Here is a 25,935-nt window from a genome sequence, read left to right on the forward strand (position 1 = left end):
TAATCAACTTGAGGGCCCACTCCCACTATGGTCCACTTATACCACCTTCCTTGATCTCAAAAGCAATTTATTTTCCATGCCAATTCCCTCGAATATTGACCAGCTAATGCCTAACTTTAAAGAATTGTATATCTCGGAGAATCATTTGAATGGTACAATTCCACCTTCTATTTGCAACATGCAAAACTTGACAGTCCTTTCCTTGAGGTGCAATCATATTTCTGGAGAATTCCCTCGCGATGGAGTTCAAGGAGGCAGATAAGCCTTGTAGATGCTGCCTACAACAATCTCTCTGGTAATATTCCCACTTCATTAGGGCTGTTAAGTTGTCTTGAAATATTGAAGTTAAATAACAACAATTTTGGCAGTAATATTCCCGATTCTTTGCACAATTGCTCCGTTTTGAAAATTATCGATCTTGGAGACAACAAATTATCTGGGAGCATACCTCCTGGATAGGAGGATCAAATGTATCCATGTTGTACCTACTACGATTGCGATCCAAATTTTTTATTGGACATATTCCCCAACAACTTTTCAGGTGCTATTCCCAAATGTTTCAATAATTTGACTTCTCTCATTGGTAATGTTTCCGACATATTCCAAGATGACTATCATGTGACAGGACCCGACCCAAATTCCACTTTGGAATTCGAGCGAACCCTGTTGCGTGTCCGACACTGGCAGGTGCCGGGCTCAAATGACCAAATTGCCTTTCTATTCAAAATTCAAATTATTTTAGGTTCGACTTCTGCCGAGTCTCCCTTGTAAATCGATCACTTCCCAAGTTTACACCTGTAAAACAAACATATATTTATATAACCAATTGCCAGCATGCATATATTTACATTCCAACAGTTAAATTTGAATCCTAGGGCAACACCAGAGCAACTAAACATATTAATTTATAGGTATAATTCCATTCTACATAACCTTACATCGGCAAAAGATGAGACGAAAGGTGGAAATCTGACCGGTGGTGGCTCACTGGTGCACGCCTCGCACAGGGCGTAAACATTGAAAACGTGAGTCGACCAAAAATAAAGTTTTGAAACTAACTATGAACGTACTAACCCCGCAGTAAAAACAGTTGCAAAAAAACTTAAACAAGTTCTTTATCTATATTTGTACAAAAATCACGCATTCATATCTAGGCGTCAATTCCTTTATTTCCGTTTAATCCCACAAATAACTGTCAATTCCTCGTGTCACCATTGGTAACACGTCCTCCTGTGTCTCGGTAGCACAAAGTCGACCCGAGCCCGATCCTCGCAAGATTCGGGACGCGTTTAGTCCGATCCGCATCTGCTCCACACGGTCCAGATATCCCTAAGACTCGTGGGGCATAGTCAAGCATGTTGACCTAATCGAATGCAACCAAATTATCTGAAGGCAACAGAAGCACCGAAGGCAACATTTATTATATTTGGGTACCTAGGGTGGTTTTAAGAAAATATAAATTTCTGAAGGGTTTGGGATAAATAAAACAAATTCTTTTTATCTTAAAACTCTGTTGCCATCCCATCTGATAGTTCTCTGAAATTCTTATTTTCCATGTTCTTTAAGTGTTCTCAACTCGGCAGCATATAAATAAAATATTTAACCTCAGCAAAATATGCTAGAAAAACTCGAGCTATTTAATATTTATTAATTCAAGATCAAATAATGAAATTGAATTGCTTAAATTCATTTATAAAAACAAAAGTCCACTCACTGCCTGAGCCTGTGTGCTTCATTAAACCATCATAAGCTTTCCTCATGTTTAGAATGGTCTACAAAAATCCGGGACTAAAAAGCGATAAAGTCCCAAAAAGTCAACCCAGGCCCGTGGGGTCCATGACCTCCCAATTCCAATCCAAGAGTTCCTAAAAGTTCCAATATGCTTAGGACACATGTCCCGAGAGTTTGGTCTCGATCGGACAGTTGGATTGCTCACGATCACACAATCAGACGGTTACTATAAACCTAAACCTAGGGTTGGCATTTTCGGGTTATCAGGGACTCTGATTCAAGATCCGTCGAATCCTACACGATCCTAGAATTGTCTAGATCAACATATATGAAATTGACTATGAGCTTGGAATATGTGCATAAGCACTGCAGCCGAATACCCTGAGCTTGGAATAGTCCACCGACTTCTCAGACCATACCTCTTCTGCACTCTTAAAATCGAGAATCTGTAGATGGTGATCTGTTAATCAAATAACTTGCATGATTAACAGCTTCTACCCAAAAACTATCAGGCAATCCTGCATGAAATCGCATGCTCCTCTCTCTCTCCATGAGAGTTCGGTTCATCCTCTCAGCAGCTCCATTTTGTTGGGGATTCTTCTTTACTGTGAAGTGCCTTGTGATGCCTTCTTGCTTGCAGTAATCGGTAAACTCATTACTTGTATATTCACCTCCATTGTCACTTCTCAAGTACTTGATCTTTCTTCCAGCTTTGATTCTCGGTTTCTGTTTTCCATTCCTTGAACTTTGCAAAAACCTCGGATTTCTGCTTCATGAAATAAACCCAAACCTTCCTAGAAAAATCATCCATGAAAGTAACAAAATACCTGGCTCCACCATTTGATTTGGTTGGTGCAGGGCCCCAAACATCTGAGTGAATATAGCTGAGTTGCTCCTTGCTTCGGTTATCTGCACTGCTACTCGTGAATGATACCTTCCTTTGCTTTCCAAGAACACAATATTCACAAAAGTCCAGTTTGCAAGATGACACGCCTTCCAACAGGCCTTGCTTGTGTAATTCTTGCAACCCTTTCTGGCTTATGTGCCCGAGCATATGATGCCAGAGTTCAGTCTTGTCTTCTATACCTTGATTTACAGAAACAGCTGCTCCCCAACTATAGTGGTCCCAATTAACTTATACAGCTTATTGGGTTGTAGGTCACCCCGCATTACCACCAGTGATCCTTTGGCTACCCTGAGTCTTCCCTTTTTAGACTCATACCCACAGCCGGCCTCATCTAAAGTACCTAAGGAAATCAAATTCTTTCTTAGTCTAGGGACATATCTAACGTTCCCCAAAACTCGTATCATCCCATCAAACATTCTGATTTGAACAGTGCCGATTCCTTTTACAAGACATGAAGAATCGTCCCCCATTAAAACTTCCCCGCTACATGACTTCTTTGTAAGTATCGAACCATTCTCTTACTGCACACATATGAAAGTGCATCCGGTATCCAAAATCCAATTTGTGAAAGCCTTGGAGCCTGATGTTACTGAAAGAAGCTCCCCGTCACTCTCATGCTCGGTGACTGCACTAGCTGAACCCGAGCTTCCTTTCCCTCTTGGCTTTCTTCTCTTTCCAAATCTTGCAGTTCCTCTTCCAATGATCGGCTGAACCACATTCGAAGCAACCTTCCTTCTTTTCCTTTTTCTTCTTGGATTTTGACCTACCTCTGTTGCCTGCTTTTCTCTTCCTTTGTCTTTTCCCGCCCCCTCTCCTTGCCTTTGGCATAAAGGCCTTGAGAGCTTTCGGTTATATCATCTAGTTTAGCATATGACTGAAGAGCTTGAATCACGTCTTCAAGCTTCAGGGACTCTTTTCCAAACATTAGAGTTGTTCGAAAGTGCTTGAAAGACGAAGGTAGAGACCTCAGCAAGATGATAGCCATATCATCATCTTTGTAAGTTTCTTCGACCTTCTGAAGATTAGTTATGCAATTTTGAAACCTGCATACGTGATCTTCAATATCACCTCCTTCTTCCAGTTGAAGTCCGAATAGTTCATCCTTTAGAAAAAGTTTATTGGACACGATTTTGCCCATATAAACATTCTCCAACTTTTCCCATGCTTCTTGGGCAGTCATCTTTTCTGTGATGTGTGACCGAACTGATCTTGTGAGATGGATCTCGATGGAACTCTTGGCTTTCTTGAGAACCTTAGTCCATGCCGTGTCTGTCATGCCTGTTGGCTTCTCACCGCTGAGTGCATCATCCAAATCTTGCTGTATCAGTACGTTCTTCATCATCCTTTGCCAATCCGTGAAGTCATCCTTGCCGTCAAAGGGCTTTAACGCAGGTCCTAGATCCGCATTCATCTTCCCTTTAGACATCGTAGAACCCCTTAACCTAGGCTCTGATACCACTTGTTAAATAACTCGCCTTCTAGATCTTGTTCTTTGATGTAACCAACGGCAATAGACTAAACTAGCAAATATTAAAACACTTAGAAACACACAAGAATTATACTGGTTCGGCAGAACTTTTGCCTACGTCCAGTTGTGATTTCTCTAGGTAGAGAAATCACCGCTCCTTTGATTAATAATAGAGATTACAGAACTTTTGCAACCCTAGAACTAATCTCAAAACTCTTGGCTATCTCTGGCTGTTTTTCCTCTCCTTAAAATAAGCCTTGCCACACCCTATTTATAGATATAGAGTTGGCTTACATGTCCCAAGGCTGATTGGATTCCTATTCCTAAGTAGATTAGGAAATTACACTTATCCAAATCCTAATAGAATTCTAGAAATCCAAACCTAAATTGAATAAGGAAAACTGAAATTCTTTCCTAATCCCTCTAGGACAAGAATTGGTATACCTCTAATTTTCCTAAAACAATCATAAACCAACTAGGACATATTTGACGAGCCAAAAATCCTAACAAGGAGTACGTGATGGTTTTTCCAGAACAAGACATGACATATTCAATGAATAAAAATCAAAATAATCAGAAAATCAGAAAATCAAAAACAGAAAATCAAAAAATAAATCTGCAAACAACAATCGGTAGCTCCTCCAGCATTGATTTTCCGCAAGGAGCGGGTAAACAGATGCACACGCAATCAAAACCTAAATACCCAAACAGATACAAAACCCTAGTCACAGAATCGAAGATGAGTTTAGAGAGAGAGAGAGAGAGAGAGAGAGAGAGAGAGAGAAGATGAACAGACCTGAGAGAGACAGAGACAAAGAGCTATACGAGATGAAGAGGTGGACGCTACGAGAGAATGGGATCTCCGATTTGCTGGAGAAACAGAGAGAGTCAGAAAATCGAATTGGGGCAAAATAAAATAAAATAAAATAAAATAAAGAGATAGAGAGAGAGAATCGACTGTGACGGCATCGAGAGAGGCCGAGAGAAGAGCGCAGTAGAGAGGCGTGACGTGATGGTCGAGAGAGGTTTGGAATCGGGCGGCTGGTGAGTATGAAACGAAATGGGAGGAAGAAACGAACGGGAGGAGAGGAATGAACGAAGAAAGTGAAAACGTAAGTAAGGGCCTTTTTGGTGTAATCCTGTGTGTGCGCTTACCTATGGTAGCAGATACACACCCAATCAAACTTCGCCACGTATGAAAATATATATAATATCAAATATAAATATATATATATAATATAAAAAATATAAATTAATTCTATTGGACCGGTTTGGATTGAACTCGGTTCCTGAGGAAAATCGGAACTAAAATCGATCCGAACCGATTTGGTTCGGATTTGTCTCCGTTTTTTACTTTTTGGGTCAACACGGTTTAATTCAGTTTTTTTTTTCGAATTGGTTTGGTTCGATTTTGCAGTTTTGGGGTTCCAATGCCCACCCGTACTTAGAATATATAAAATGTTCTTTTTAGTTTTTTATAAAATGGTCTACCGTAATTGGGCGTGTCAATCCATGCAGCTAGCTTAGCTTCCATCATGGAGGCCCCATCCTTCTTGACATAGGTGGCTGGCTGACTTTCTTTTTCTTTTCTATTTTATTTTTATTTTTAAATAATTATTTTTTATTATTTATTCTATTTAGTTTTAAAGAAACCAAACAATAGAAAGAAAAATCGAAATCAAAAGAAATTTTGTTAAGAGCAAGATGTACTGATGTTTTGTAACTTAGTGTAGGCTACTAAGCTCACATATGAAGATTCACTTCAACAGTTGATCTTTTCTCTGCTTTCCTAGTCGCATGATTGAAAAGTGAAAACCTATTCCGCTGAAAGCTTTTAGTAGTAGTTGCTTATTCTCTCTTGGTTTATTGAATTGAATAGTCATGAAGAAGGCTTCTATTGACACGGGTTGGAGAGTATGCATAGATTATAGAAAGCTAAATACCACGACACGTAAGGATCACTTTTTGTTACCATTTATTGATCAAATGCTTGGGCATCTTGCAGGTCATAGTCATTATTTCTTCTTGGATGAATACTCTGGATACAATCAAATTGCCATATCTCCGGAAGATCAAGAAAAGGCCACCTTCACCTGTCCATTTGATACGTTTGCTTATAGGCGTATGCCTTTTGGTTTATGTAACGTACCTGCCACTTTTCAATGTTGCATGATGTCCATTTTTTCTAATATGGTGGAGGAGATAATAGAGGTATTTATGGATGATTTTTCCGTTTTTGGTTATTCATTTGATATTTGTCTTCACAACCTCTCTTTAGTTTTGAAAAGGTGTCAAGAATGCAATTTAGTACTCCATTGGGAGAAGTGTCACTTCATGGTACAGCAGGGTATTGTATTAGGTCACATTATCTCTTGTAGGGGAATTGAAGTGGACAAGGCAAAAATCGACATTGTGAGAGGCTTGAAGCCCCCCAAAACCGTGAAGGAGATTAGGTCATTCCTAGGACATGCAGGGTTCTATAGGCGTTTCATCAAGGACTTTTCAAAGATATCAAGGCCCCTATGTCGGTTGCTTGGCAAAGATGTGGAATTCGAGTTTAATGAAGAGTGCTTGGCTGCATTTAACAAGCTTAAGGAGCTCTTGACGTCTGCCGTTATCATGTAGCCTCCATATTGGAATTCTCCCTTTGAGTTGATGTGTGACGCCTCAGATTATATAGTGAGGGCCGTTCTTGGACAAAGAGTGCACAATGTACCACATGTCATCTATTATGCCTCCCTGACTTTGAATGATGCTCAGTTGAATTGTTCAACTACGGAAAAGGAGTTGCTTGCTGTTATTTTTGCTTTAGAGAAATTTAGATCATATCTTATTGGCACTAAAGTAATTGTATTCTTTGATCGTGCAGCACTAAGGTACCTCCTCCAAAAGAAGGAAGCCAAGCCGCGATTGATTAGGTGGACTCTCTTACTTCAAGAATTCGATTTGGTGATTAGAGACAAGAAAGGGAGTGAAAATGTGGTGGCTGAGCATTTGAGTAGGCTAGTGCACGGATCCAATGAAGAAGAGGACGTCCTTCCTCTACGTGAAAGTTTCCCCGATGAGCAACTCTTCACCCTTGACGCCAAGGACCCTTGGTACGCTGACGTTATCAATTACAAGGCTTCAAAACTGATTCCGGAGGATCTCACTCTCAAAAGGATAAGCTTGTCAAAACAAGTAAGTATTATGTTTGGGATGATCCATACTTATAGAAATATTGTCCAGATCAGATTGTTAGAAGGTGGGGGTTTTGGTGAGTCTACAAAAATTTATTGGGCACAGCTTCCTCCTATAAATCATTGAGTTCTGGTTATACAGAACTATGATTTTGGATCAAATTTAGGGTTTACAGAGCTTGAATGCTTACCTGACTGTTGAAAATATGCCCCTCTTCACAGCAGAGCTTAAACCCTAGCTTTCAAGGACCAGCAGACTAAGTACCAATGGGCAGGCACCGTTACCGTACTGTGACGCAAAGAGCTGAAAGTCTCGTTTTAACACCCCAGGTCATATCGTCAACGTTTTGGTCGATGCAGGCAACTTTTGCCTTTAACTGTATAATAAAATACTTTTATTCCTTAAGATCCAAGTATGAGAGAACCAATAAAACCGTATGGAATGTTTACTGTGTGGAATGTTTCTTTTAGTTTTGACTCCGACAGTATAAAACAATCTGTATTGAATAATAGTTGAACCTCTATAGCCCTCAATTTTCTATCTGCATTAATAGCATTTCCACTTGGCAAAACCAAATTTTGGCACAGAATAGACTCTGTCTACTGATATGTATACATACACCATGGGTTGCTATCTCCCATTCTCACTCTCTGCTTTTCCCTCACTATTTTATTACCGTTCTTAACAAATCTGCTCTATACACAAGGGTTGTTTTCTACCCTGACTGAGCTTTCACATTTTAGGGCTTAAAGTTACCTATTCTTCATAGAAATCTGCAGCAGTACGGCGGTCTTGATTCCTTTGAACCTCATTCTTGTTGTCTCGGTTATGAGAAGAATCCATCTTCATGAATTGAAAGCCCATTAAATATCGATACTCTCCAGTCCCGAGGCAGCGGGAGCAGTAACCTAAACCACTTCCACCACAAGTCCTGCACCTGCAAGAGTGGTTGAAGGCAGTTTATGTGAGCATATTCAGAACAGGGTAGAATTCTCAGTATAAAATGTATGGGAAGTCTTGATAGATCACCATTTTGGCCATTCCCCTTTGGGGAGTATTCGCATGTCAACTGAGTTTGTCCTCCCTTTCATATAGATGATAAAAAAATATAAGAATCTGAACAAAAACAACAAATAAATAAATAAAAAGCATTTGGAAACAGACATAAGAACCCACAGACCTAGCCAAACACTCAAAACAGAACAAAGAAACATCCAAGCAAGTCTGAAATCTATTGCGAAAGCTGGTGCAGCAGGACTGCACTCAATTTTATTTTATTTTATTTTTGAATGGAAACATTTGTATTGATTGTCAAGAGGAAAAGCTATCCTCAATTATACACCAAAGAGAGAACCTGCTCATTATAAGCACGAAGCAAGAAAGATTCATCTAAAACTACTCCAACCAAGGATAGGTTAGAAGCTAAAGCACAACTTAAGTAAACTTATCCTAAGACAGCACTCATGTCTCTCAAGATAATAGAATAATGGTAATCCTTAAAATGCCCAGAGACAGATGCCCAAAGAGAAGCCCAAAATTTTACTCTATCCCATGGTTCTTCGGATCTCACTCCATCATACCCCTGAAAAATTCTTCTGTTGCGTTCCAGCCATAAATTCCAGAAAATAGCATCAACAAGACAGTCCCGTAAAGTTCGAGCTCTCTTCCCCTTCCTCAGAACTGTCAGTTTGGGACTAAGGAGCTCAATACAACCTCTAGGGATCACCCAAACGGCTCTGAGTTCGTTTAACAGTTTCCACCATAGATTTAGTGAGTACGAACAGTGAATGAATAGATGATCAATGTTTTCTGCGCAGCGCACGACTTGTACAGAATGCACCAGTAAGGAGATAAACACATCTTCGGGCTCCTCCTTTGAATAAGATCGCAAGTGTTAACTTTCCCATTCGCAACCAGCCACTGAAGGAACTTAACTTTCGGGGGAGTCTTCGCCTTCCAAACTAAGGCGAAAGGGGAGAAAACATCCCTCGTGCCGTTAGACAGGATAAAAGACCTAAATGATTTGCACAAAAACGACCCATGGTCCTCAATCTCCCAAATCTGTCCGATCTCGTATGAATTAGACGTACCTCTCTTTGAATATCCAGAAGTAATATCACTTCTGCAATCTCGGCATCAGTCAAATTCCTTCTGAAACCAAAATCCCAATTGTGAGGTATCACTGCGTCGATAACAAAGTCTGAAATACATTGATCCTTTTTCCTGGACAGGGAGAATATTCTAGGAAATAATTCCCACAATAAACCTTCCTTCAACCAATATTCCTCCCAAAATCTAACCTTTTCTCCATTGCCAACAGAAAATCAGCAACACTGAAAAAAAGATTTATACCCTTTCGAAATATCAAGCCAAGTATTCCTACAAGAACCTGTTACTGTCTGTTTAGAATCCCAACCATCGGAGTCTAGTCCATATTTGCTCTTAATTACCTTATCCCACGTAGCATTGGTTACAATTGGAAATCTCCACAACCATTTTGCCCTCAAGGCTTCGTTTCTTTCTCTCAAGGACCCAATGCCAAGCTCTCCTGCTTCCCTAATTCTGGACACCCGCTCCCAATTCACAAGGTGGACATTCTTTCCTTCCTCTGCTCCCTCCCACAAGAAGTTGCGCATCAGTTGTTCCACCTTGGCAGCAACACCTACATGCATTTTGAAAAGAGACAAAAAATATGAGGGGATATTACTTAACACCGCCTGAATTAGAGTTAGCCTTCCGCCTTTCGATAAACAAGCCCGTTTCCATTTTGTAATCGTTTCTCTACCTTTTACACTACTGGGTTCCAGAATGTAAGAATTCTTGGATTTCCTCCAAGAGGAAGACCCAAATACACCATAGGCCAACTACCCACCTCACAACCCCAGCTACTGGCAATGGCTTCCAGAGAATCGTTACTGAAATTAATTCCGAAGAGGGAACTTTTAGCCTTATTTATTTTCTTTCCTGAGACCTTACTAAACAAATCCAACACCTCCAGCAAATTTACCCAAGACTCCTCCTTGTCGTCCAGAAAAAAAATAGTGTCGTCAGCGAACTGGAGATGAGAAACTTCTACATAGTCTTGTCCAAAAACAAACCCACGTATTAGATTGAATTCTTGAGCCCTTTCAAGAAATCTGCTCAAAACGTCACTAACCAACGTATACACAGCGGATCTCCTTGTCTTTCAATAGATATCAGGATTTTAAACATCTACTTTCCGGACCAGAGTATTGAGTACATTTGAGCTAAATTCAAAGCTTAAAGGTTGAGTTGCAGTTGGGTGAGGGGTTTAGTCTGAATTTAAAATTTCACCAATAGAGAAAGGAAAAAAGAAAAAAAGGACTGGGTGCAAATGACCAGTACATCTGTATAAAGCAGGATCATGTTCATATGTTTGCTGTATATTGACCTGCCTAACCTCAGCGTTGGTTAAGAAATTCTTTTAACAAGAATGTGTACATCACAGGTCAGCTGAAGTTAGGTTGTGATCCCCTGATAAATTGGATCTTATTAAGTAAAGGCAAGATGTGTGCATCTGAAAACTACTTCTATAGGTGAGTGAAATCCTTATGTAAGTAAAACACAATTGTATTCAAAAACTTTAAACAGGGGCCAGTTAAGTATTCATAGTAATGAACAAATGTGATGGTGAAGTTCAGTTCCCCACAGTTAGTTGCATACACTGATGGTGAAACTTTTGAATCTCAACCTCTCTCAAAAACCGTCAGACTTCTGTGGGAACATGTAAAAATCTTAAAGCATTTTTTTGGTCAAGATGTCAAAGGCTCGAGGAACTTTTGGCTGCAATTCATGTACAACTTTCATAACTTTGGAAAGCTGAACTAAATTTGTTGTATGATTCAGAACTATTGAAATATTCGGGTTTTAAGTTCATAAAGAAAAAGCAGACCTTCTAGGGTGGCACACAAGCTACACTAAAGGAGACAATTCAACATCTGCTCGTGTCAAATTAAAGTCAATTATCCAAATTCTGAAAGATGAGCAAATGAGAATACATAGAACACATTGTGTACATAAGAGGGAAAGAAAGAGATAGACCTGTTCCATAACAATCGTGGCAATTGACCCTTCCACTCCCTGTGCAGACCTCACAAGGTGGATCCGGCTTCCTTCTTACTTCTCTGTGAACATTTGACTGCAACAAACAGAGGTGGTCGAAAAGTTAAACATAGAAAACATGAAATAATACGTCATATTTGCATCCCTTTGAATTTAGTAAGTTCCCAACTTAATGTTAGTGGAGATAATTTTGATAAACTCTTACAAAGTTACAAACAAACTAATGTCAATATAGGCACTTGAATATATGTAATAGTTTTAAAATAAATAAAAAAAGGTATTAGGAGCATATATTCACAAATATGGTTCAGTGTTAATGTCAGTGGATGGTTCTACCAGAACACGATGATTTCAGTGCATAAATTTCTATCGTATTTCACAGTTCCAAATCTGATAATGAAATCCCATCCTGAAAGAGTCACTATATGAGTGAACCAAACTTGATGAATATATTCAAAATCATAATCATAATAATCAACAAGAATACAGAAAACCCAACTAAAAGCAGAGTTTTTGAAAACCAAAACATATAATTCTTCACCTACTAAAAATTCCATTTTAAACAAACCCAACACAGAGCACCCATCTGGTCGTTCTGGAAGCCCAACATCTGAACATCAACTCTTTAAATTCCCTACTTTTACTTGCATTCTCTCACTTCCCACCATTTTCATAGGAGCCAAAAGAAAGAAAAAGAAGGATATGAAGTATTAAAGTGTTGAACTTGATAACTTGCCTCTGTGCGGACGACCCAAGAGGGCTTGGTGACGGAGAGTCGGGGCAAAGGGTCTTGATGCCGTGGAGGAGGAATAGGAGCACCGTTGGATTTGGGAGCTTCGAATCGGACGGCTGTAAATGAGCTCAGGCTTCGAAGTGCCATTTACCACTACCAGCGTCCACTTCGCTTTGGTTGGCCTTTTGGGTCTCCTTCGCGTTATAAATTGGAAACGGAAAGGCCTAAATGGATATGTCCAAATCCGTGAAACTATAATGTTCGTTGCGTTTTTTTTCCTTTTATATAGAAAATGATAATGTTAAAGGGAGGAATTAATTTTTTCTTTTTTACCAACAGAGTTTAGCCCAATAAAAAAGAGATTTTCTATTTAAACCCCGCACTTTTCTTTGTTCACCCTAATACTTAAATCATTAAGCTGTAAGTTTTATTATTGTATAAAAAGACAAAAAAAGGTCATCCAACTTAATAATTAACCCTAGTATATCTATACACACAACCCTACACACCCCACCACTATTTATATTAAGTTTTAAAAACCTCCTTCCAACTTCCTGTTTACAAACTCTCTCTCTCTCTCTCAACTCAACAATACCCAAGTGTTAGAATTCCAGTTACCTTTCTTGGAGAAAGGTAAAATTGTTTTCTTTCTCTAGAAAATATTAAATTTCAGATTTGGAGTTTCATTTGTTTGTGTTTTTTTTTGCTGAGAACAAAGAAAATTGTGAGATTTAAATAGAAAATATCTTTTAGTTTTTATTTTTTTAGTTTGGGGTGTATTTAAGGGTAGTTTGGGAAGATAGTGGGGTTTTCTTAGAAATTGTGAAAATTTAAATTAAAAGTTGGGGTGAACTTAAAACATGGGGTGAACTAAGAGAAGTGTGGGGTTTAAATAGAAAATCTCATAAAAAAAGCCTTTACCTTGCATATTAATGATCTTCTGTCGAACCCTCATGACACATTGATAGTGTATGTAAGAAACCCCATCTTCTTTGTAGTTTAGAATATCGCTTGTATCTAAAGAAAAACAAAAAACAAAAAAAGAGAGACCGTTTTGGCGCCTAAATTAACAAACAACTAACTAATTCTAGTAATCAAACTGACCACAAACAGTTTCTAACTGAATATAACACGTATCCTAATCAAATCCCTGTAATGACTTGGAATGTAAGTCAAGTCTCTACTACGTTTGAAGTTTGGCATTTTCAGTCTTGGGTTACAGAAAACACCTGAAAGAAACTAAAAGCTCTCAAGAATCTCCCATGGCTGTCACCCAATTCAAGGGTATCAGACGCTACTATATCCGAAAAATCCACGACGTCCTGCACCAGCTCCACCAGAAGGAGCAGAATCTCCTTCACCTCGAAGCTGAAACCAGCATTCTCAACTCACAAGGTTCAATTTTTATCTCACATTTTAAGCCCTCACGCTGATTCTTAGTGTTTTGCGATTGGTACTGGTCCTTAGGGTTTTCTGATTCGATTCTTGCTCTGTGATGTTGTTTCTTGATTTTGCTAGTGTAGTAATATTTGGGATTGGGGGTGTAAATATTGATAAGAAAGAAGACATTTTGAGTTCACCAATATATCAAAACTATCGTTTTCTCTGAGGAAATACCATAGATTGAAAACTGGAATTTGGTACTGACTTTCTTGGGTATGTTTGTAATTGGGTTCTAAAAATTTGGATTCGAATCTGTTTCTGGGCGTGATTATTTTAGTAAATGTTGAGATACAACCCTGTTTCTATTGTGGGAACTGGGATCTAATGAAAAGTTTCGTTCTTTGGTTTCGGTTAGTAATATGTTTTAAGCAAAAGCATCTATTGTTTATATACTTAAGCGAGGAAGCAACTTTTTTTCTGGTTATGCCAACCATGATGTCAACTATTGAATCTGAGTTTCGTCTTAGTTACAATGTGAATGTAAAATGTGGATCTTGTGTTCATGGAATTATTTTGTTGGATTGATAAATTGAATTTTGTGAATTGAACAGTGAGAAAGATTAAGGAAGAAGTCCAGCTGCTTCAGGACCCTGGATCTTATTCTCATGTTGGTTTAGTTAGACAAGTAATTGACAAGCACATGGTTTTGGTTAGGGTGAGTGGTTGTGCATTTTCTTTGCTAACATCAGCTTTATTTGTACGCTTGTTTTCACCCTTCGGTATGCTAACTAAGTTGTTTGATACTTTTTTTTTTTTTGTGCCCACTTCTGTTTCTTTTCAATTTCCAGATTGTTGGACAAGGGATGCATGTTGTTGATGTTGATGAAAACATTGATGTCATAGAGCTCCAACTATCAACAAGAATTGCTCTCCGAAGACGCAGCTATACTATTCATGCAATACTGCAAAAAAAAAATTGATCCTGTCTTCAAACTTTCGAAAGTTCAAAATAATCCTGAATGTACATATGATATGATTGGTGGTCTTGATGAGCAAATAAAAGAAATAAAGGAGGTTTTCTTCTGCACATTCTTACTCTCTGAATTTACAATTCATTGCTCGTGTGGTTTTTGTGATTTGGATTGGTTTCTGTTACATTATTTCTTCGCATTCTTCTGCATTCATCATTAATGGTATGTGATCATCTTCCCAGGTCATTGAACTTCCAATCAGACATCCTGAATTATTTGAGCTCCTTGGTATAGCTGAACCAAAGGTAGATATATGCTGCCAAGTTCTTGCGTTTGTTCTTTGCTTACTTGGTAAGCACTAAGTGTTACATTTGTGCCCTGAAACTCACTCTTCCATATGACAGCACATCCTGCTTTATGGGCCCCCTGGCACTGGGAAAACACTGTTGGCTCGGGCTGTAGCTCATCACGCTAAATGTTCTTTCGGGCACATTTCTGCAACTAAGTTAGCTCAGAAGTACATTGGGGTAGGCGCTAAGATGGTTAGAGAACTTTTTTTCCTGGCCAGGTTTGTTTTGATCTCTTTTTATGGAGACTAATCATGATTTTCTGTTTCTCTGTCTCCACTTGTTATGTTTGTTACCTTCTTTTTGAAATTTGTTGCTCTATTTCTCGAGTCTTATTCTATGCTCAGATTTACTGTGAGGATCTAATTCATGAAGAGAAGTTCTGAACTAGAATAAGCTTTTTATTTGTAATTGTGACGTTAGGCATCAATGGTATTGAAATATATTCATACAGTAAATAGGGTATCCTTGCTAGTGGCAACTAAAAGAAACAAAAGAACAATAGCTTTTTGGTCCCTGAGCTTTTGAATATATGTTTACCTTTCTCGGCTGCAAAGATTTTGTTTGTGGATTATTCGCTGATCTGCTTCTTTTTAGCCTGCCAAATTGAATGAAATGAAATATAATTATTGCATAGACTTATGGCTGCTAATCTGCTTCGTCTTATCCTTCTGCTTCCCATTTACTTACTGTATTCTAACTTTATATTTTGTTTAGGAAATATGCTCCATGTATTATTTTCACGGATGAAATTGACAGTATTGGATCTGCTCGTGTGCAATCTGGTGGTGGAACAGACAGTGAGGTGCAGCGGACTATGCTAGAGCTTCTCAGCCAGCTGGATGGATTTGAGGCATCAAGCAACATCAAGGTGCTATACAGAATGTGGATTCATTGATATTGAAACGCAATGTAATATTTCTAACATATCTTTCATATGACAACCACCATTTTTAAATTATGGGTTATACAGGTTATAATGGCCACAAATCGTATTGATATTCTGGATCAAGCACTCCTTAGGCCAGGAAGAATTGACAGGAAGATTAAATTTCCAAATCCTACTGAACAGGTACATGCCACTCACTACACCATGGATTAATATTAGGGGGTTTATTTATGCATTCATAGGTGTACATTTAAGTTTCGCTCTTGTATGTCGTTAACGGAGGTTGGTCACTGCTAAACGATTCGCATTTATGTAATATAAGTCCACTTATTTAAAGTTGTTATCTGATGAGGGTGCAACAAAGAACAGGAAATTTCATAGAAGTCATAGCTTTTATTTAAAAAGAATACTTACTAATGCATATAACAAACTGCAGTCTCGTTGGAAGATCATGAAAATACATTCAAGGAAAATGAATTTAAGGCGTGGAGTTGATTTGAAGAGGATTGCAGAGAAGATGAATGGTGCATCTGGTGCAGAGATGAAGGTATTTTATATCTCAGAGGTTTCTTAGGAAGTCAGGGTTTTGTGTGCACATATTAAAACACTGTCTTCGCTCTCCTGGCTGCAGGCTGTTTGCACAGAAGCCGGGATGTTTGCTTTGAGGTAGAGGAGGGTTCATGTAATGCAAGAAGATTTTGAGATGGCAGTTGGTAAGGTAATGAAGAAGGAGACTGAGAAGAACATTTCGTTGCAGAAGTTTTTTTACTAATTCATGTGTTGTTTACACCAATTTAGGTACAAAACTAAGACGATGTTTAGAAGTGATTGTTGGTATAAAGTGTACAAACTAATACCAAATAACGCGGGCAATAAGTTTACAAACTATATCACACCTCTCTCATTTTCACTGTCGAAGAAATGGAAAAGAAATGTAAAGAAATCAAGCAAGATATTTGAGAAAACACTCAGCTGTATTGGCTGAGTACAATTCAGCTGGAATGGATTGCAAATGAAATGTACAAACTGATATTCCTTTTATAGGGACTTAACTACACAGTGCACACTAGTCAAACTAGCATTTAAGGCTATGGAGAGAAAATCAAATATAGCAGCTGCCATTTTTCAAAGGTTATATGAAAATATATCCTTCACTTGATAATTTGGAGATTAAATTCTTAACATCCATTCAAGAATAATTAACCTTTCTAAACCCAAGTCTCTGGCAATCTGTAACCTCACACCAATGCATGCAGCAACAATTCAATGCAATCCGGCAGAGTGATTAGTTTTCCATTTATAACCAAGTCATTTACCCTTGCATTCCAAATGCCCCAACACAAAAGATAAGAGAGAGTGAGTTGAAGAAGATGGGTGTGTACATGGGTTATGGATTGACATAAAAAGTAAATGAAAATGATTTTGTCTTTTGACAGAAGAGCAAACTTTTAACCTCAAAAAGTAAAATTGCAGAGTTGTTTTTTCTATACTATGGGTCAGCAAAAAGGTGGGTATTAATAGAAAATATAAATGATGAAATTCTTTCTGAAGGGTTACGTTGGAATTTTTCTGGGTTTGGAATCTAACACATTGTTTACACAATTCAATGCAGATAAGTTGCCAGAAGATTCTTGGAATTCTTTTATCAGCCAAAATGCTTAAATTGGTAAACTCTGCTACTTACAAACTTGATATAGATATAACAGATCCCCCAGAGAACACCTTTGTTTATTTTGACATTGATATAAAATTCATAATCTCTTGAATGCTGCATCTATGAGAAGAAACATGAATTTGGGCTTCTAGTTTACATTGTAGAAGTGACTATAACAGCTACAATTCATTTGGCTCCAATCAAAGTTTCAGACATTGGTATAAAATGATCCTAGCCCAATTCATGGTTCTTTGAATTATGCCTTGGGATCTCCTATTGATCCATCAAGCAGGGTTTAATTTTGTAGATTTGCTAAGTTGTTGAAGCTCTGGGATCTCATCGAGTACTCCTTTATGAGTTTAGAAAACAAGGACTCTTCTCTCTCTAGTAGCTTGGCTGGCGTGTCGTATTCAGCAACCCGTCCTGTTTGCACAAAAATTGCTTAAACTCTCTTGCAATTATCTTAATGTACGTCTCTGAATTAATATGGTGTGTACATTGTGTTTATGGCTTTCTAGTTTCCTATATATTGCATGCTTGCATACATGTGTGTGAATGTGTTTGTGTTTATACTTACCATCACTGAGCACCAAAACGAGATCACTGTCAATTACTGTGTGGATTCTGTGAGCTATTGTAACAACCGTTCGATCTTTGAATTCTCGACTGATGACCTTCTGTATCACTCCATCAGTTGCAGAATCAACTGATGCTGTTGCTTCATCCAACACCAGAATTTTGCTTTTCTTTAGCAAGGCTCTTCCAAGACAAACTAACTGTCTTTGGCCCACACTCCAATTTTCTCCATTTTCGACCACTGTTAGAGTCATGCATGTTAGAAGTTTACTAGAGAACTTATGTTTAATAACAGTCCGAAATAATGAATCTGACCTGAGGCATCCAACTTCTGTTCCTTTGCACGCACCAGATCACCTAGCTGACATTTATTTAGAGCCTGAAAATTTGGGAGTTTGTTTTCAATAGTTATAAAGGTGACTATCGATTCGAAGTAATTTTCATTTGTGGAATAAATAACTCATCATCTGTAGCTTGTTAATGCTTATTTGATAAGAATAATTACCTCCCAAACATCACTATCGGAATATTGCTCTAGCGGGTCAAGGTTTCCTCTAACCGTTCCTTCAAACATTGTTGGGTCCTGTGGAATGATGCTAAGCCTTGATCTTAAGTCATGAAGGCCAATCTTGCAAATGTCCACATCATCAATTATAATGCTTCCTTCTCTAGGCTCAACTACCCTGAAAATGGCCTGTATGAGGGTTGATTTCCCACTTCCTGTCCTTCCTACAACACCAACTTTTTTATGTCCTGGGAATGTGCAGCTAATGTTTTTCAGCACCGATGGAAGATGTTCAGCATAACGAATCTGCACGGCAGCCAAATGTGTGTATAAGGACTGTGCAGAATTGAATGAAAAGTTTTAATCTTTTGGTCCCATGATTTAAAATCTTCCAGAGGCTTACCTGCAGATTTTTGAAACAAATTGTTCCAACATCTGGCCAATTGATTGGTGGCCTGGACTCTTCAATTAACAGAGGTGCTTCACTTGTTAGGTTTGAATACTGTAGAATTCTTTCAACTGAGATCATCTTATTTTCTGCGTTGCATATGTTCCATATAACAGAAGCTTGCAAAACATTCAAATTTATTCCATATGTTACCGCCAACCCTGCAATGCCTGTTTGAATGAAAAGAAAAAATACAAAGTTAATTCTGTGTAAGTGCTCTGCTTATGACTAAATAATTTTTCTTTCACAAAAGAAACGTAATTTTGTTTGTTAAAAGTCGGGCCCGGAAACAAAACAGCAGATGAATGAATTTGCTTGTTTGAATGATCATGATACTCACTTGGATTGATAACTCCTTCGGGCAGGGTCACCAGCAAAACCAAAGAGAAGGCGAAAACAAAGTTCGAGAGTAGATTTAGTCTGAAGGAAAGCCATTCCATTGCTGACATATTATGAAACCATGGCCTTGAGTGGTTGTCAATAAGAATGAGATTTGTATGACTGAAACGCTCTTTTTGATCAAAAGCACGGATTGTTGCTGCTCCTGCTAGTGACTCTGCAAAGTGGTGGAGGATTGGAGCTCTTTCTATGCCTGATAGCCGTGCCAGTTCTCGTGCTGTTGGTATGTAGTATTGCTGAAGTAACAATTATCAAATTTTCAGTCAATACCCCTAATTGAGATCATTCATCCAGATTCACACACACATGCACACACAGAGGACTCATTTGGAAGCCACTTAACATTTGTATCATGTTTTCTTGATCAGTAGAATTTCAAACAAGTTCAATTTTCTTTTCTTACATAATTTCCTTAATGGTTTTATGTGTTGCTTTTCTGATTATTGAAAAGTTTCACGAATTAAGTTTTAATACTATAATATATCATAATATATCCATGATTTAATGTTGTTGTTTAGAAGAGGAACTTGAACACTGAGATTGTATGGGAATTTTCCATTCCGTTTTCCGTTTTCTGTGTTGCTTAAAATTAACTAATCATCTTTACATTGATTATATGTTAAGAGGAGATAGAAGTCCTTACTTGGTACCATATGCAGACTGCAGTTACTGGAATGAAGATTACGAAGACTTCCCAGGCTACTTGCGACATTACTGCAATGGTCCCTAAAATCTGTATTATTGAGAAAGCACACCAACCTAATTTGTTTGCCATTTCCAAATCTAGAACACTTTGATCAGTCGATGCCTGCACAATGAAATAAAGGGCTTTTCAGTCCTGCACCTCTCTTTTAGACACACACACAGAGACAGACAGATACATTTCTTTTATCAGACATTTATATTTTGATTTGTTGACTTGTCGCTCCTTCAGTCTACTTCGTCTAGGTATTTACTAATTCTTTAACATGTGAATTTATTCTCGATCATAAATCCAAATTTTGAGTTTGAATTATATGAGCCTGTGTACCATGAATTATTGGTTCTCATTCCTTGGGGTAGTAGTGGTCCTTCTGGAGAGTGATGTGAGCTCAAAATCATGCATATTTAATTATAACTTACCCGGTTTAAGATTCTTCCAGTTGGGGTTGAATCGAAAAATGACATTGGAGCTCGGAGTACACTATGTAGCATATTTGTGAAGAGCTTCTGTGCTGTTGAAAGTCCTGCTACTGCTACTAGTGAGGATCGCAGCAGCACGCAAAGTGAACTTCCAACGGCAAGTAGTACATAAACAAGTAGTATGGAACTCATCTCCAGTTTAGGCTCAGTCTCACTTGTAGGAGGTGAAGCCCATGCCATCCAGTAGTTACTAGCTACCTGTAGTATTTGGAATGATGACTGTGCCAAGAGTATGATAGGTATTAGCACTCCACCTTTCACAGTGGTCAAATAAGACCAGTAAACTTCTCTTCCGATGCTTCCTTTTTCTCTCTCTTCATCTTGCACTAGCTTTCCTTCTTTTTCTGTTATCTCTAGGGAGAGATTATGCTCTGATTCATGTCGTGTCTGTTGTAGTTCAGCATTTGAAGTGGACTCAATGTTGGATTCACCGTCCGGTGTTGGACCTTGAGAAGTTGCATTAGTATTTTCAACTGTGAGGATTGACTCTAGAGCTCGGCTATGAGCACCAACCAAAAGTTCAAATCCTATATTTTGTCTTAGAATTTCTTCAAATCTTCCAGCTTGTGCGATTTTTCCATCTTTCATAACCTGTTGAAACCCATATTAGTTTAACTCTGATTCAAGTTCCTCACAACCCTAAGAATTGTGGATGGTTCTTTGAACTTGGAATCATGAAGCGTATATATTATCAAACCCATATTATTTATTAGGTTACCCATTGACTAGTAGGGATCAAAACATAAGCTAATTTTCAGTAACATTATATGTTGTATATTTTCCGTGGTCCATTTTCACAAGTGACTAAGGAAATATCACCAAACAGGAAACCAAGAAAAAAAGACTGATGAATTAGAGATAATTTATACGCTTACCAGAACGTAGTCTGCGGCCGGGAGAAACTCAACTTGGTGGGTGACATATAGTATAGTTTTTTCCCTGAGAATTCCCATCATGCAGTCCTGCAAGAGTATACAAACTATAATCAGTGTCATAATTCACCAGGCTGTTGCTTCATCAAACTAGGAAACGTTTGATAACAGGATCTACTTTAAGTAGAATCCTCATGTTGTTGCTCCTGACACAGCAAGTCCAGGAAGACTAACCTCAAAAAGTTGGGTGCCTGTGTGAGCATCAACAGCACTAAAAGGGTCATCAAGCAAATATATATCAGCGTCCTGGTAAACTGCTCGAGCAATTTGTATCCTTTGCTTCTGTCCTCCACTCATATTTATTCCTCTCTCTCCAATTTCTGTTAAATCACCACAGGAGAATAGCTCAAAATCCTTTTCCAAAGCACATGCTTTAATGGTTCTGTCGTACCTGTTCCTGTCATATGCATTTCCAAACAGAATGTTCTCCCTGATATTTCCTGTCAGTATCCATGGAGATTGAGGAACATAAGCCTTGGTACCACTGATCTTTACTGTCCCTGAAACTTTCTGTATTTCTCCAAGAATGGATGACAGCAGGCTAGATTTTCCTGATCCTACAGTCCCACAAATTGCCACTTTCATACCCCTCTTCACTTTTAACTGTATTGAATCAAGAGTTATGCTGCTTGACATAGTATCCCAGCTGAACTTTCCATTTTCTATCTCAATTGCAAACTCCATCTGATCTTTTGGAACATGCTCAATGGAATCCTGCTGAATTTCATCCTCCTGGAGATAGGAAGCTACTCTATCTGCGGAAACCTTTCCCTGTGCAATCGCGGAGAGCAAATCAGGTAGATTGAATATAGGGTCTTGTAACATTCTGAAGGTGGCCAATGCTGATAAAACTCTGCCTGCTGTGAGTTCTATCCCCATAAACATGCAAGCTCCAAAAGTCACCACAGAGATAAATGTGGGTGATCCCCAGAAGACGAAAGCCCCAATTGCGAACAGTCTTAGTGACTTCCATAGCCAATCGTACTCTATTTTTCTCAAGTTTTCTAACTTGTGTAGGAACTGAGTATCCCATGCCTGAAGTTTGATTGTCTTCATGCTTCGAAGAACTTCTGATGTGGCTTTCATCCTGGTGTCCTTTGCTTCCATGATCCTAGTCTGGTATCCTTTCTGGATAGTGGTCATTGGTATGTTGCAAAGCAGTACTGCAAAAGTTGCTGCTAATGTAGCAACTGAACCCATGCCGAGGTTCGTATGAAGAATGTAAATTGCTAATGAGAGTTGAACGGGCATCATCCATATTATGTTTAAGTACCAGATGAAGTCTGTGACTCTTTGGATATCTACACTCATATAATTGATGACTTCTCCACTAGTGTGGCTCTGGCGGGATTGGCTTGACAGAACTAAGCCCTTTTTGTAAATTTGAGATATAAGTGCAGCTCTAAGGTGAAGGCCTAGCTGTCGAGCCCCGAAAATCCATTGCCTCTGTGTTATCATCTCAACCATCTTAGCTCCTAGGAAGGCAAGTGCAAGAATGTAGCCACTCTGTAAGCTTCGAGTGTTCTTCTGATTCAGAAATTTTACAAAGTCATCAATGAGGTATGGGCCAACATATGATGCTCCAGCACTTATTACAGCAAGCATTGCGTTGATTGTTGCTTTCTTCCAGATGAATAAGATCATTGTCTTGTAGATTGTTCGGTTTGTGATTCCATCTCTCTCCTGAACATATTTTAGTCTCTCATCAAATGAGTGAGACAGAAATTCAGCAGAGTCTTTGATATCGACATCTGGGATTTCATCTGGTTCGAGGGGTTTCTTGATTCCAACGGCAAACAAGGGGTTGAGCCAAGAGAATGTGATGAGTTGGAGAAGAGTAGATTTTCCATATAGAGACTCTTTTTTCCCTTCTGAATGTTTATCACCTTTTCCATTGAGAAGTGGTTCAGTGATGCCATTTGGGACAATGAAGGTTAGTCCTGTCTTCCCACGTATTGAAATACCAAACAGGCAGATGGATGCAAGGAGACTGAGGAAGCCAGCATAATCTTGTAATCTAAGCTCACCATGGTACGTGATTCGGAGATGAGTATCAACAGCCACAGAGATAATGGACAAGAAGAAGTTGCAAAGCCACCATGCTCTTAGTAGCCAAGGGAACTTGATGGACTTGATAGTCACAATCCAGTATACTGCAACAGATGAAATTGTCCATGATATGACTTGCATACTCTCCGATAAATAAGCACGAAGTTTATGGTTGCAGTAAGTCACACTTCCATTGAGTAACAACAGAAGCACTACGAAATGAGTTCCCATCAGAAAAAGAGAACAAGCCATGCTGGTTTTGTGAGTGGTGCTGAAGCGTATGCCAATGCCATGCTTCTCTGTGCCTTGATCTGGGAACTTTGTTCTTCGTTTGCAGATTAGGTCCATATTATTTTTCAGAAAATGTAGTACTGAGATTCCAAGGAAACTAAGTTGCATAACTATGCTAGTGTGCTCAGACAAGCAGGGCAAATTTTGCTGGAGCCATTCTGACTGAAATTGAGGAAGCGTAAAATCTGCCACACAAAACAAATCTGGTCACGCATATTTCGGTCCAATGCAGTGCAAGTAATTGTCGTAATTTATACAAATCAATTTTTTTTCCTTAATACTGTCTTTTAAGCAGTTCTGTAATCTGTACAGTATGTGTCTGCTACCATTTTGTTGAAAATCTATAGTCATGTCTTCTGATATGTTGATGATTTCACTGCTTCTAACCCTCATATTTTACTTGAAAATTCCCTTCATAAGAACTTGAAGTTTCATCTATATCATTATCTCTACATCGCCACGTAGTTTGATTCATCTTTAGTATGTGTAAGAGTGCGCTAAGTAGATAAAAATTATGATGAATGTGTATAAAATGGACGTATCTCATCCACCAAGGACGAAGAAAACATACAACTAGAAATACCGGATCCATGTGCAGTGTGAAAATGTGGCATCGTTAAAACCTTTCCATAAAAAAAACATCAAAGAAGAAAATCGGGTCAAAGAAAAAGAGTACCACAACACTGCATTACAAAAAAAACTACCCCTATCCATTCTCTATATCTTTGGCCAACAAAGACAATAACCAGTCAGGACTTGCAAAGTGTGATTAATTAATCAAAACTACTACTATAACCACAAACCAAAAGGTCCAGTCAAGTCTATAACACAAATTAATGAAGAGCTTGTGAACACTACTTGGCAAATATATCGGGGTGTTGTTAGCTATATACATGGTCAGCTATAATGAACTTTATGAAAATAGGGAGGCAAAGCTACAAAGGGTTCTTGACCAAATAGCAAAAAGTCATTTCCGTTCTAAAATTTTGGATTTATTTTAAGAATAACCCATTAAACTCTTATTCTCCATTAGTTTGGTGATGGTGACGACGATTACACCAAGAAAACTGGCAACAAGAAATACAAAAAACAAAGAGAAGAAGAAGAACACTGATAAAACTTACTTATAGCAGTCTGAAAGTCAAGCATGTCTTCCCAACCCATGCTTCTATCCAGATTAAAGCTTCAGTCTCTCTCTCTCTCTCTCTCTCTCTCTCTCTCTCTCTCTCTCTCTCTCTCTTGTAGTTTTTTGCTGACGGATTTTTTTTCTTCTATGGACTGACCTCAGAATTTCTCAGACTCATAATATTAATATAATGAGTTCAAGAGAACTCAATTATAAATAAACTTCGGTTGAGAAAGGCTTTGGCAAGTATGAGAGTACACTTTAATTCTGGGATCATGGACCACAACGACAATGAAGTTCAAGTGTTTTTCATGGTTATGAGAGAGAGAGAGAGAGAGAGAGCACAAGAATGAATTTGTGTAGTATATATAATTACAAAAAATTTGTAGGTATATATATTTTGGCACTCAACAGTGTATGTATGTGTGTTTTATTGAAAGGGTAGGCAATATCACGTGGGAGCTCGAATGGGGACGGTCATTTTTGGCTGCTGATATACACTGATAGGGGACGGTCATTTTGGCTGGTTATAAATATTGTGATAGGTCTGAAAAAGTTTTAAAGAAACAAAGGTATTTACTCCATAGTGTCTGCCAAAGTTTGAAGAAGCAAGGATATGAGACCCCAACTCAGTCTCACCGAAAAAAAAAGTACCGAAATTCTTACATACAATGAGTTTTATAGACGTACGCTTTTTACCTACCGAAAAAATTATTAGATTTTGTGAGAGGAACGATATATACACGAGTGAAATAACTGTATGCCTCTAAATTTTAAAGTTGAAGAGGGGAAAAGGGAGGAAATACGACTTGCAATTTTGGTTTTATTTTTTCTTGATCAAGAAGCTTACAACTATTTTTCTCTATCTCGGGCTGCGTTCTGCAGGGAAAATAAAGCCACAAAGGGGGCTGTGTCTGAAATTTTATCTAATCTGAGCTCTATCTTTATTAGTGGAAAATCTCTAAAGCGCACAACAAAGTTTGATACCATTTCTGATAACTTTTGTCCCGTTCTGTCCAGTAAGAAAAGCAATCATATGTATAGGCTGGTGCGCATTGTTATGTATGGCTCAGTTCAATCT

General features: G+C 38.4%; 2 protein-coding genes and 1 pseudogene across 4 annotated transcripts; 1 reads left to right on the plus strand and 2 right to left on the minus strand.

Moving 5' to 3' along the window:
- Positions 1–7,809: 7,809 nt before the first annotated feature.
- LOC103331404 (uncharacterized) lies at positions 7,810–12,352 on the minus strand. Of its 2 annotated transcripts, XM_008234026.3 has the most exons (4): positions 12,106–12,330; positions 11,349–11,445; positions 8,316–8,370; positions 7,810–8,223 (listed from the first exon to the last, which is right to left on the minus strand). In XM_008234026.3, exons 1-4 carry the CDS (start codon positions 12,247–12,249, stop codon positions 8,043–8,045), a joined length of 477 nt encoding a protein of 158 aa, XP_008232248.1. In that variant the 5' UTR covers positions 12,250–12,330; the 3' UTR covers positions 7,810–8,042. The 2 variants fall into 2 exon arrangements, with proteins under 2 accessions (XP_008232248.1, XP_008232247.2); XM_008234025.3 differs by lacking the exons at positions 7,810–8,223; positions 8,316–8,370 and adding an exon at positions 8,521–9,948 and having other exon boundaries at positions 12,106–12,352.
- Positions 12,353–13,279: 927 nt separating this feature from the next.
- LOC148917128 (26S proteasome regulatory subunit 8 homolog A-like) lies at positions 13,280–16,647 on the plus strand (annotated as a pseudogene). Its single transcript, XR_016127116.1, has 9 exons — positions 13,280–13,497; positions 14,097–14,200; positions 14,334–14,559; positions 14,699–14,761; positions 14,861–15,024; positions 15,521–15,674; positions 15,777–15,875; positions 16,129–16,239; positions 16,324–16,647. The product of XR_016127116.1 is annotated as a 26S proteasome regulatory subunit 8 homolog A-like (transcript).
- A 682-nt stretch (positions 16,648–17,329) lies between these two features.
- On the minus strand, positions 17,330–25,226 carry LOC103331405 (putative ABC transporter C family member 15). The gene is made up of 11 exons (XM_008234028.3): positions 24,853–25,226; positions 21,563–23,913; positions 21,332–21,418; positions 20,397–21,047; positions 19,918–20,082; positions 19,216–19,510; positions 18,831–19,045; positions 18,428–18,733; positions 18,238–18,301; positions 17,924–18,163; positions 17,330–17,769 (listed from the first exon to the last, which is right to left on the minus strand). The coding sequence occupies exons 1-11, from the start codon at positions 24,890–24,892 to the stop codon at positions 17,642–17,644; spliced, it is 4,542 nt and encodes a 1,513-aa protein (XP_008232250.3). The 5' UTR covers positions 24,893–25,226; the 3' UTR covers positions 17,330–17,641.
- Between the last annotated feature and the right edge of the window lie 709 nt (positions 25,227–25,935).

This window comes from Prunus mume, linkage group LG5, assembly GCF_029339155.1.
Source record: "Prunus mume cultivar Tortuosa linkage group LG5, ASM2933915v1, whole genome shotgun sequence".
Classification (NCBI taxonomy): domain Eukaryota; kingdom Viridiplantae; phylum Streptophyta; class Magnoliopsida; order Rosales; family Rosaceae; genus Prunus; species Prunus mume.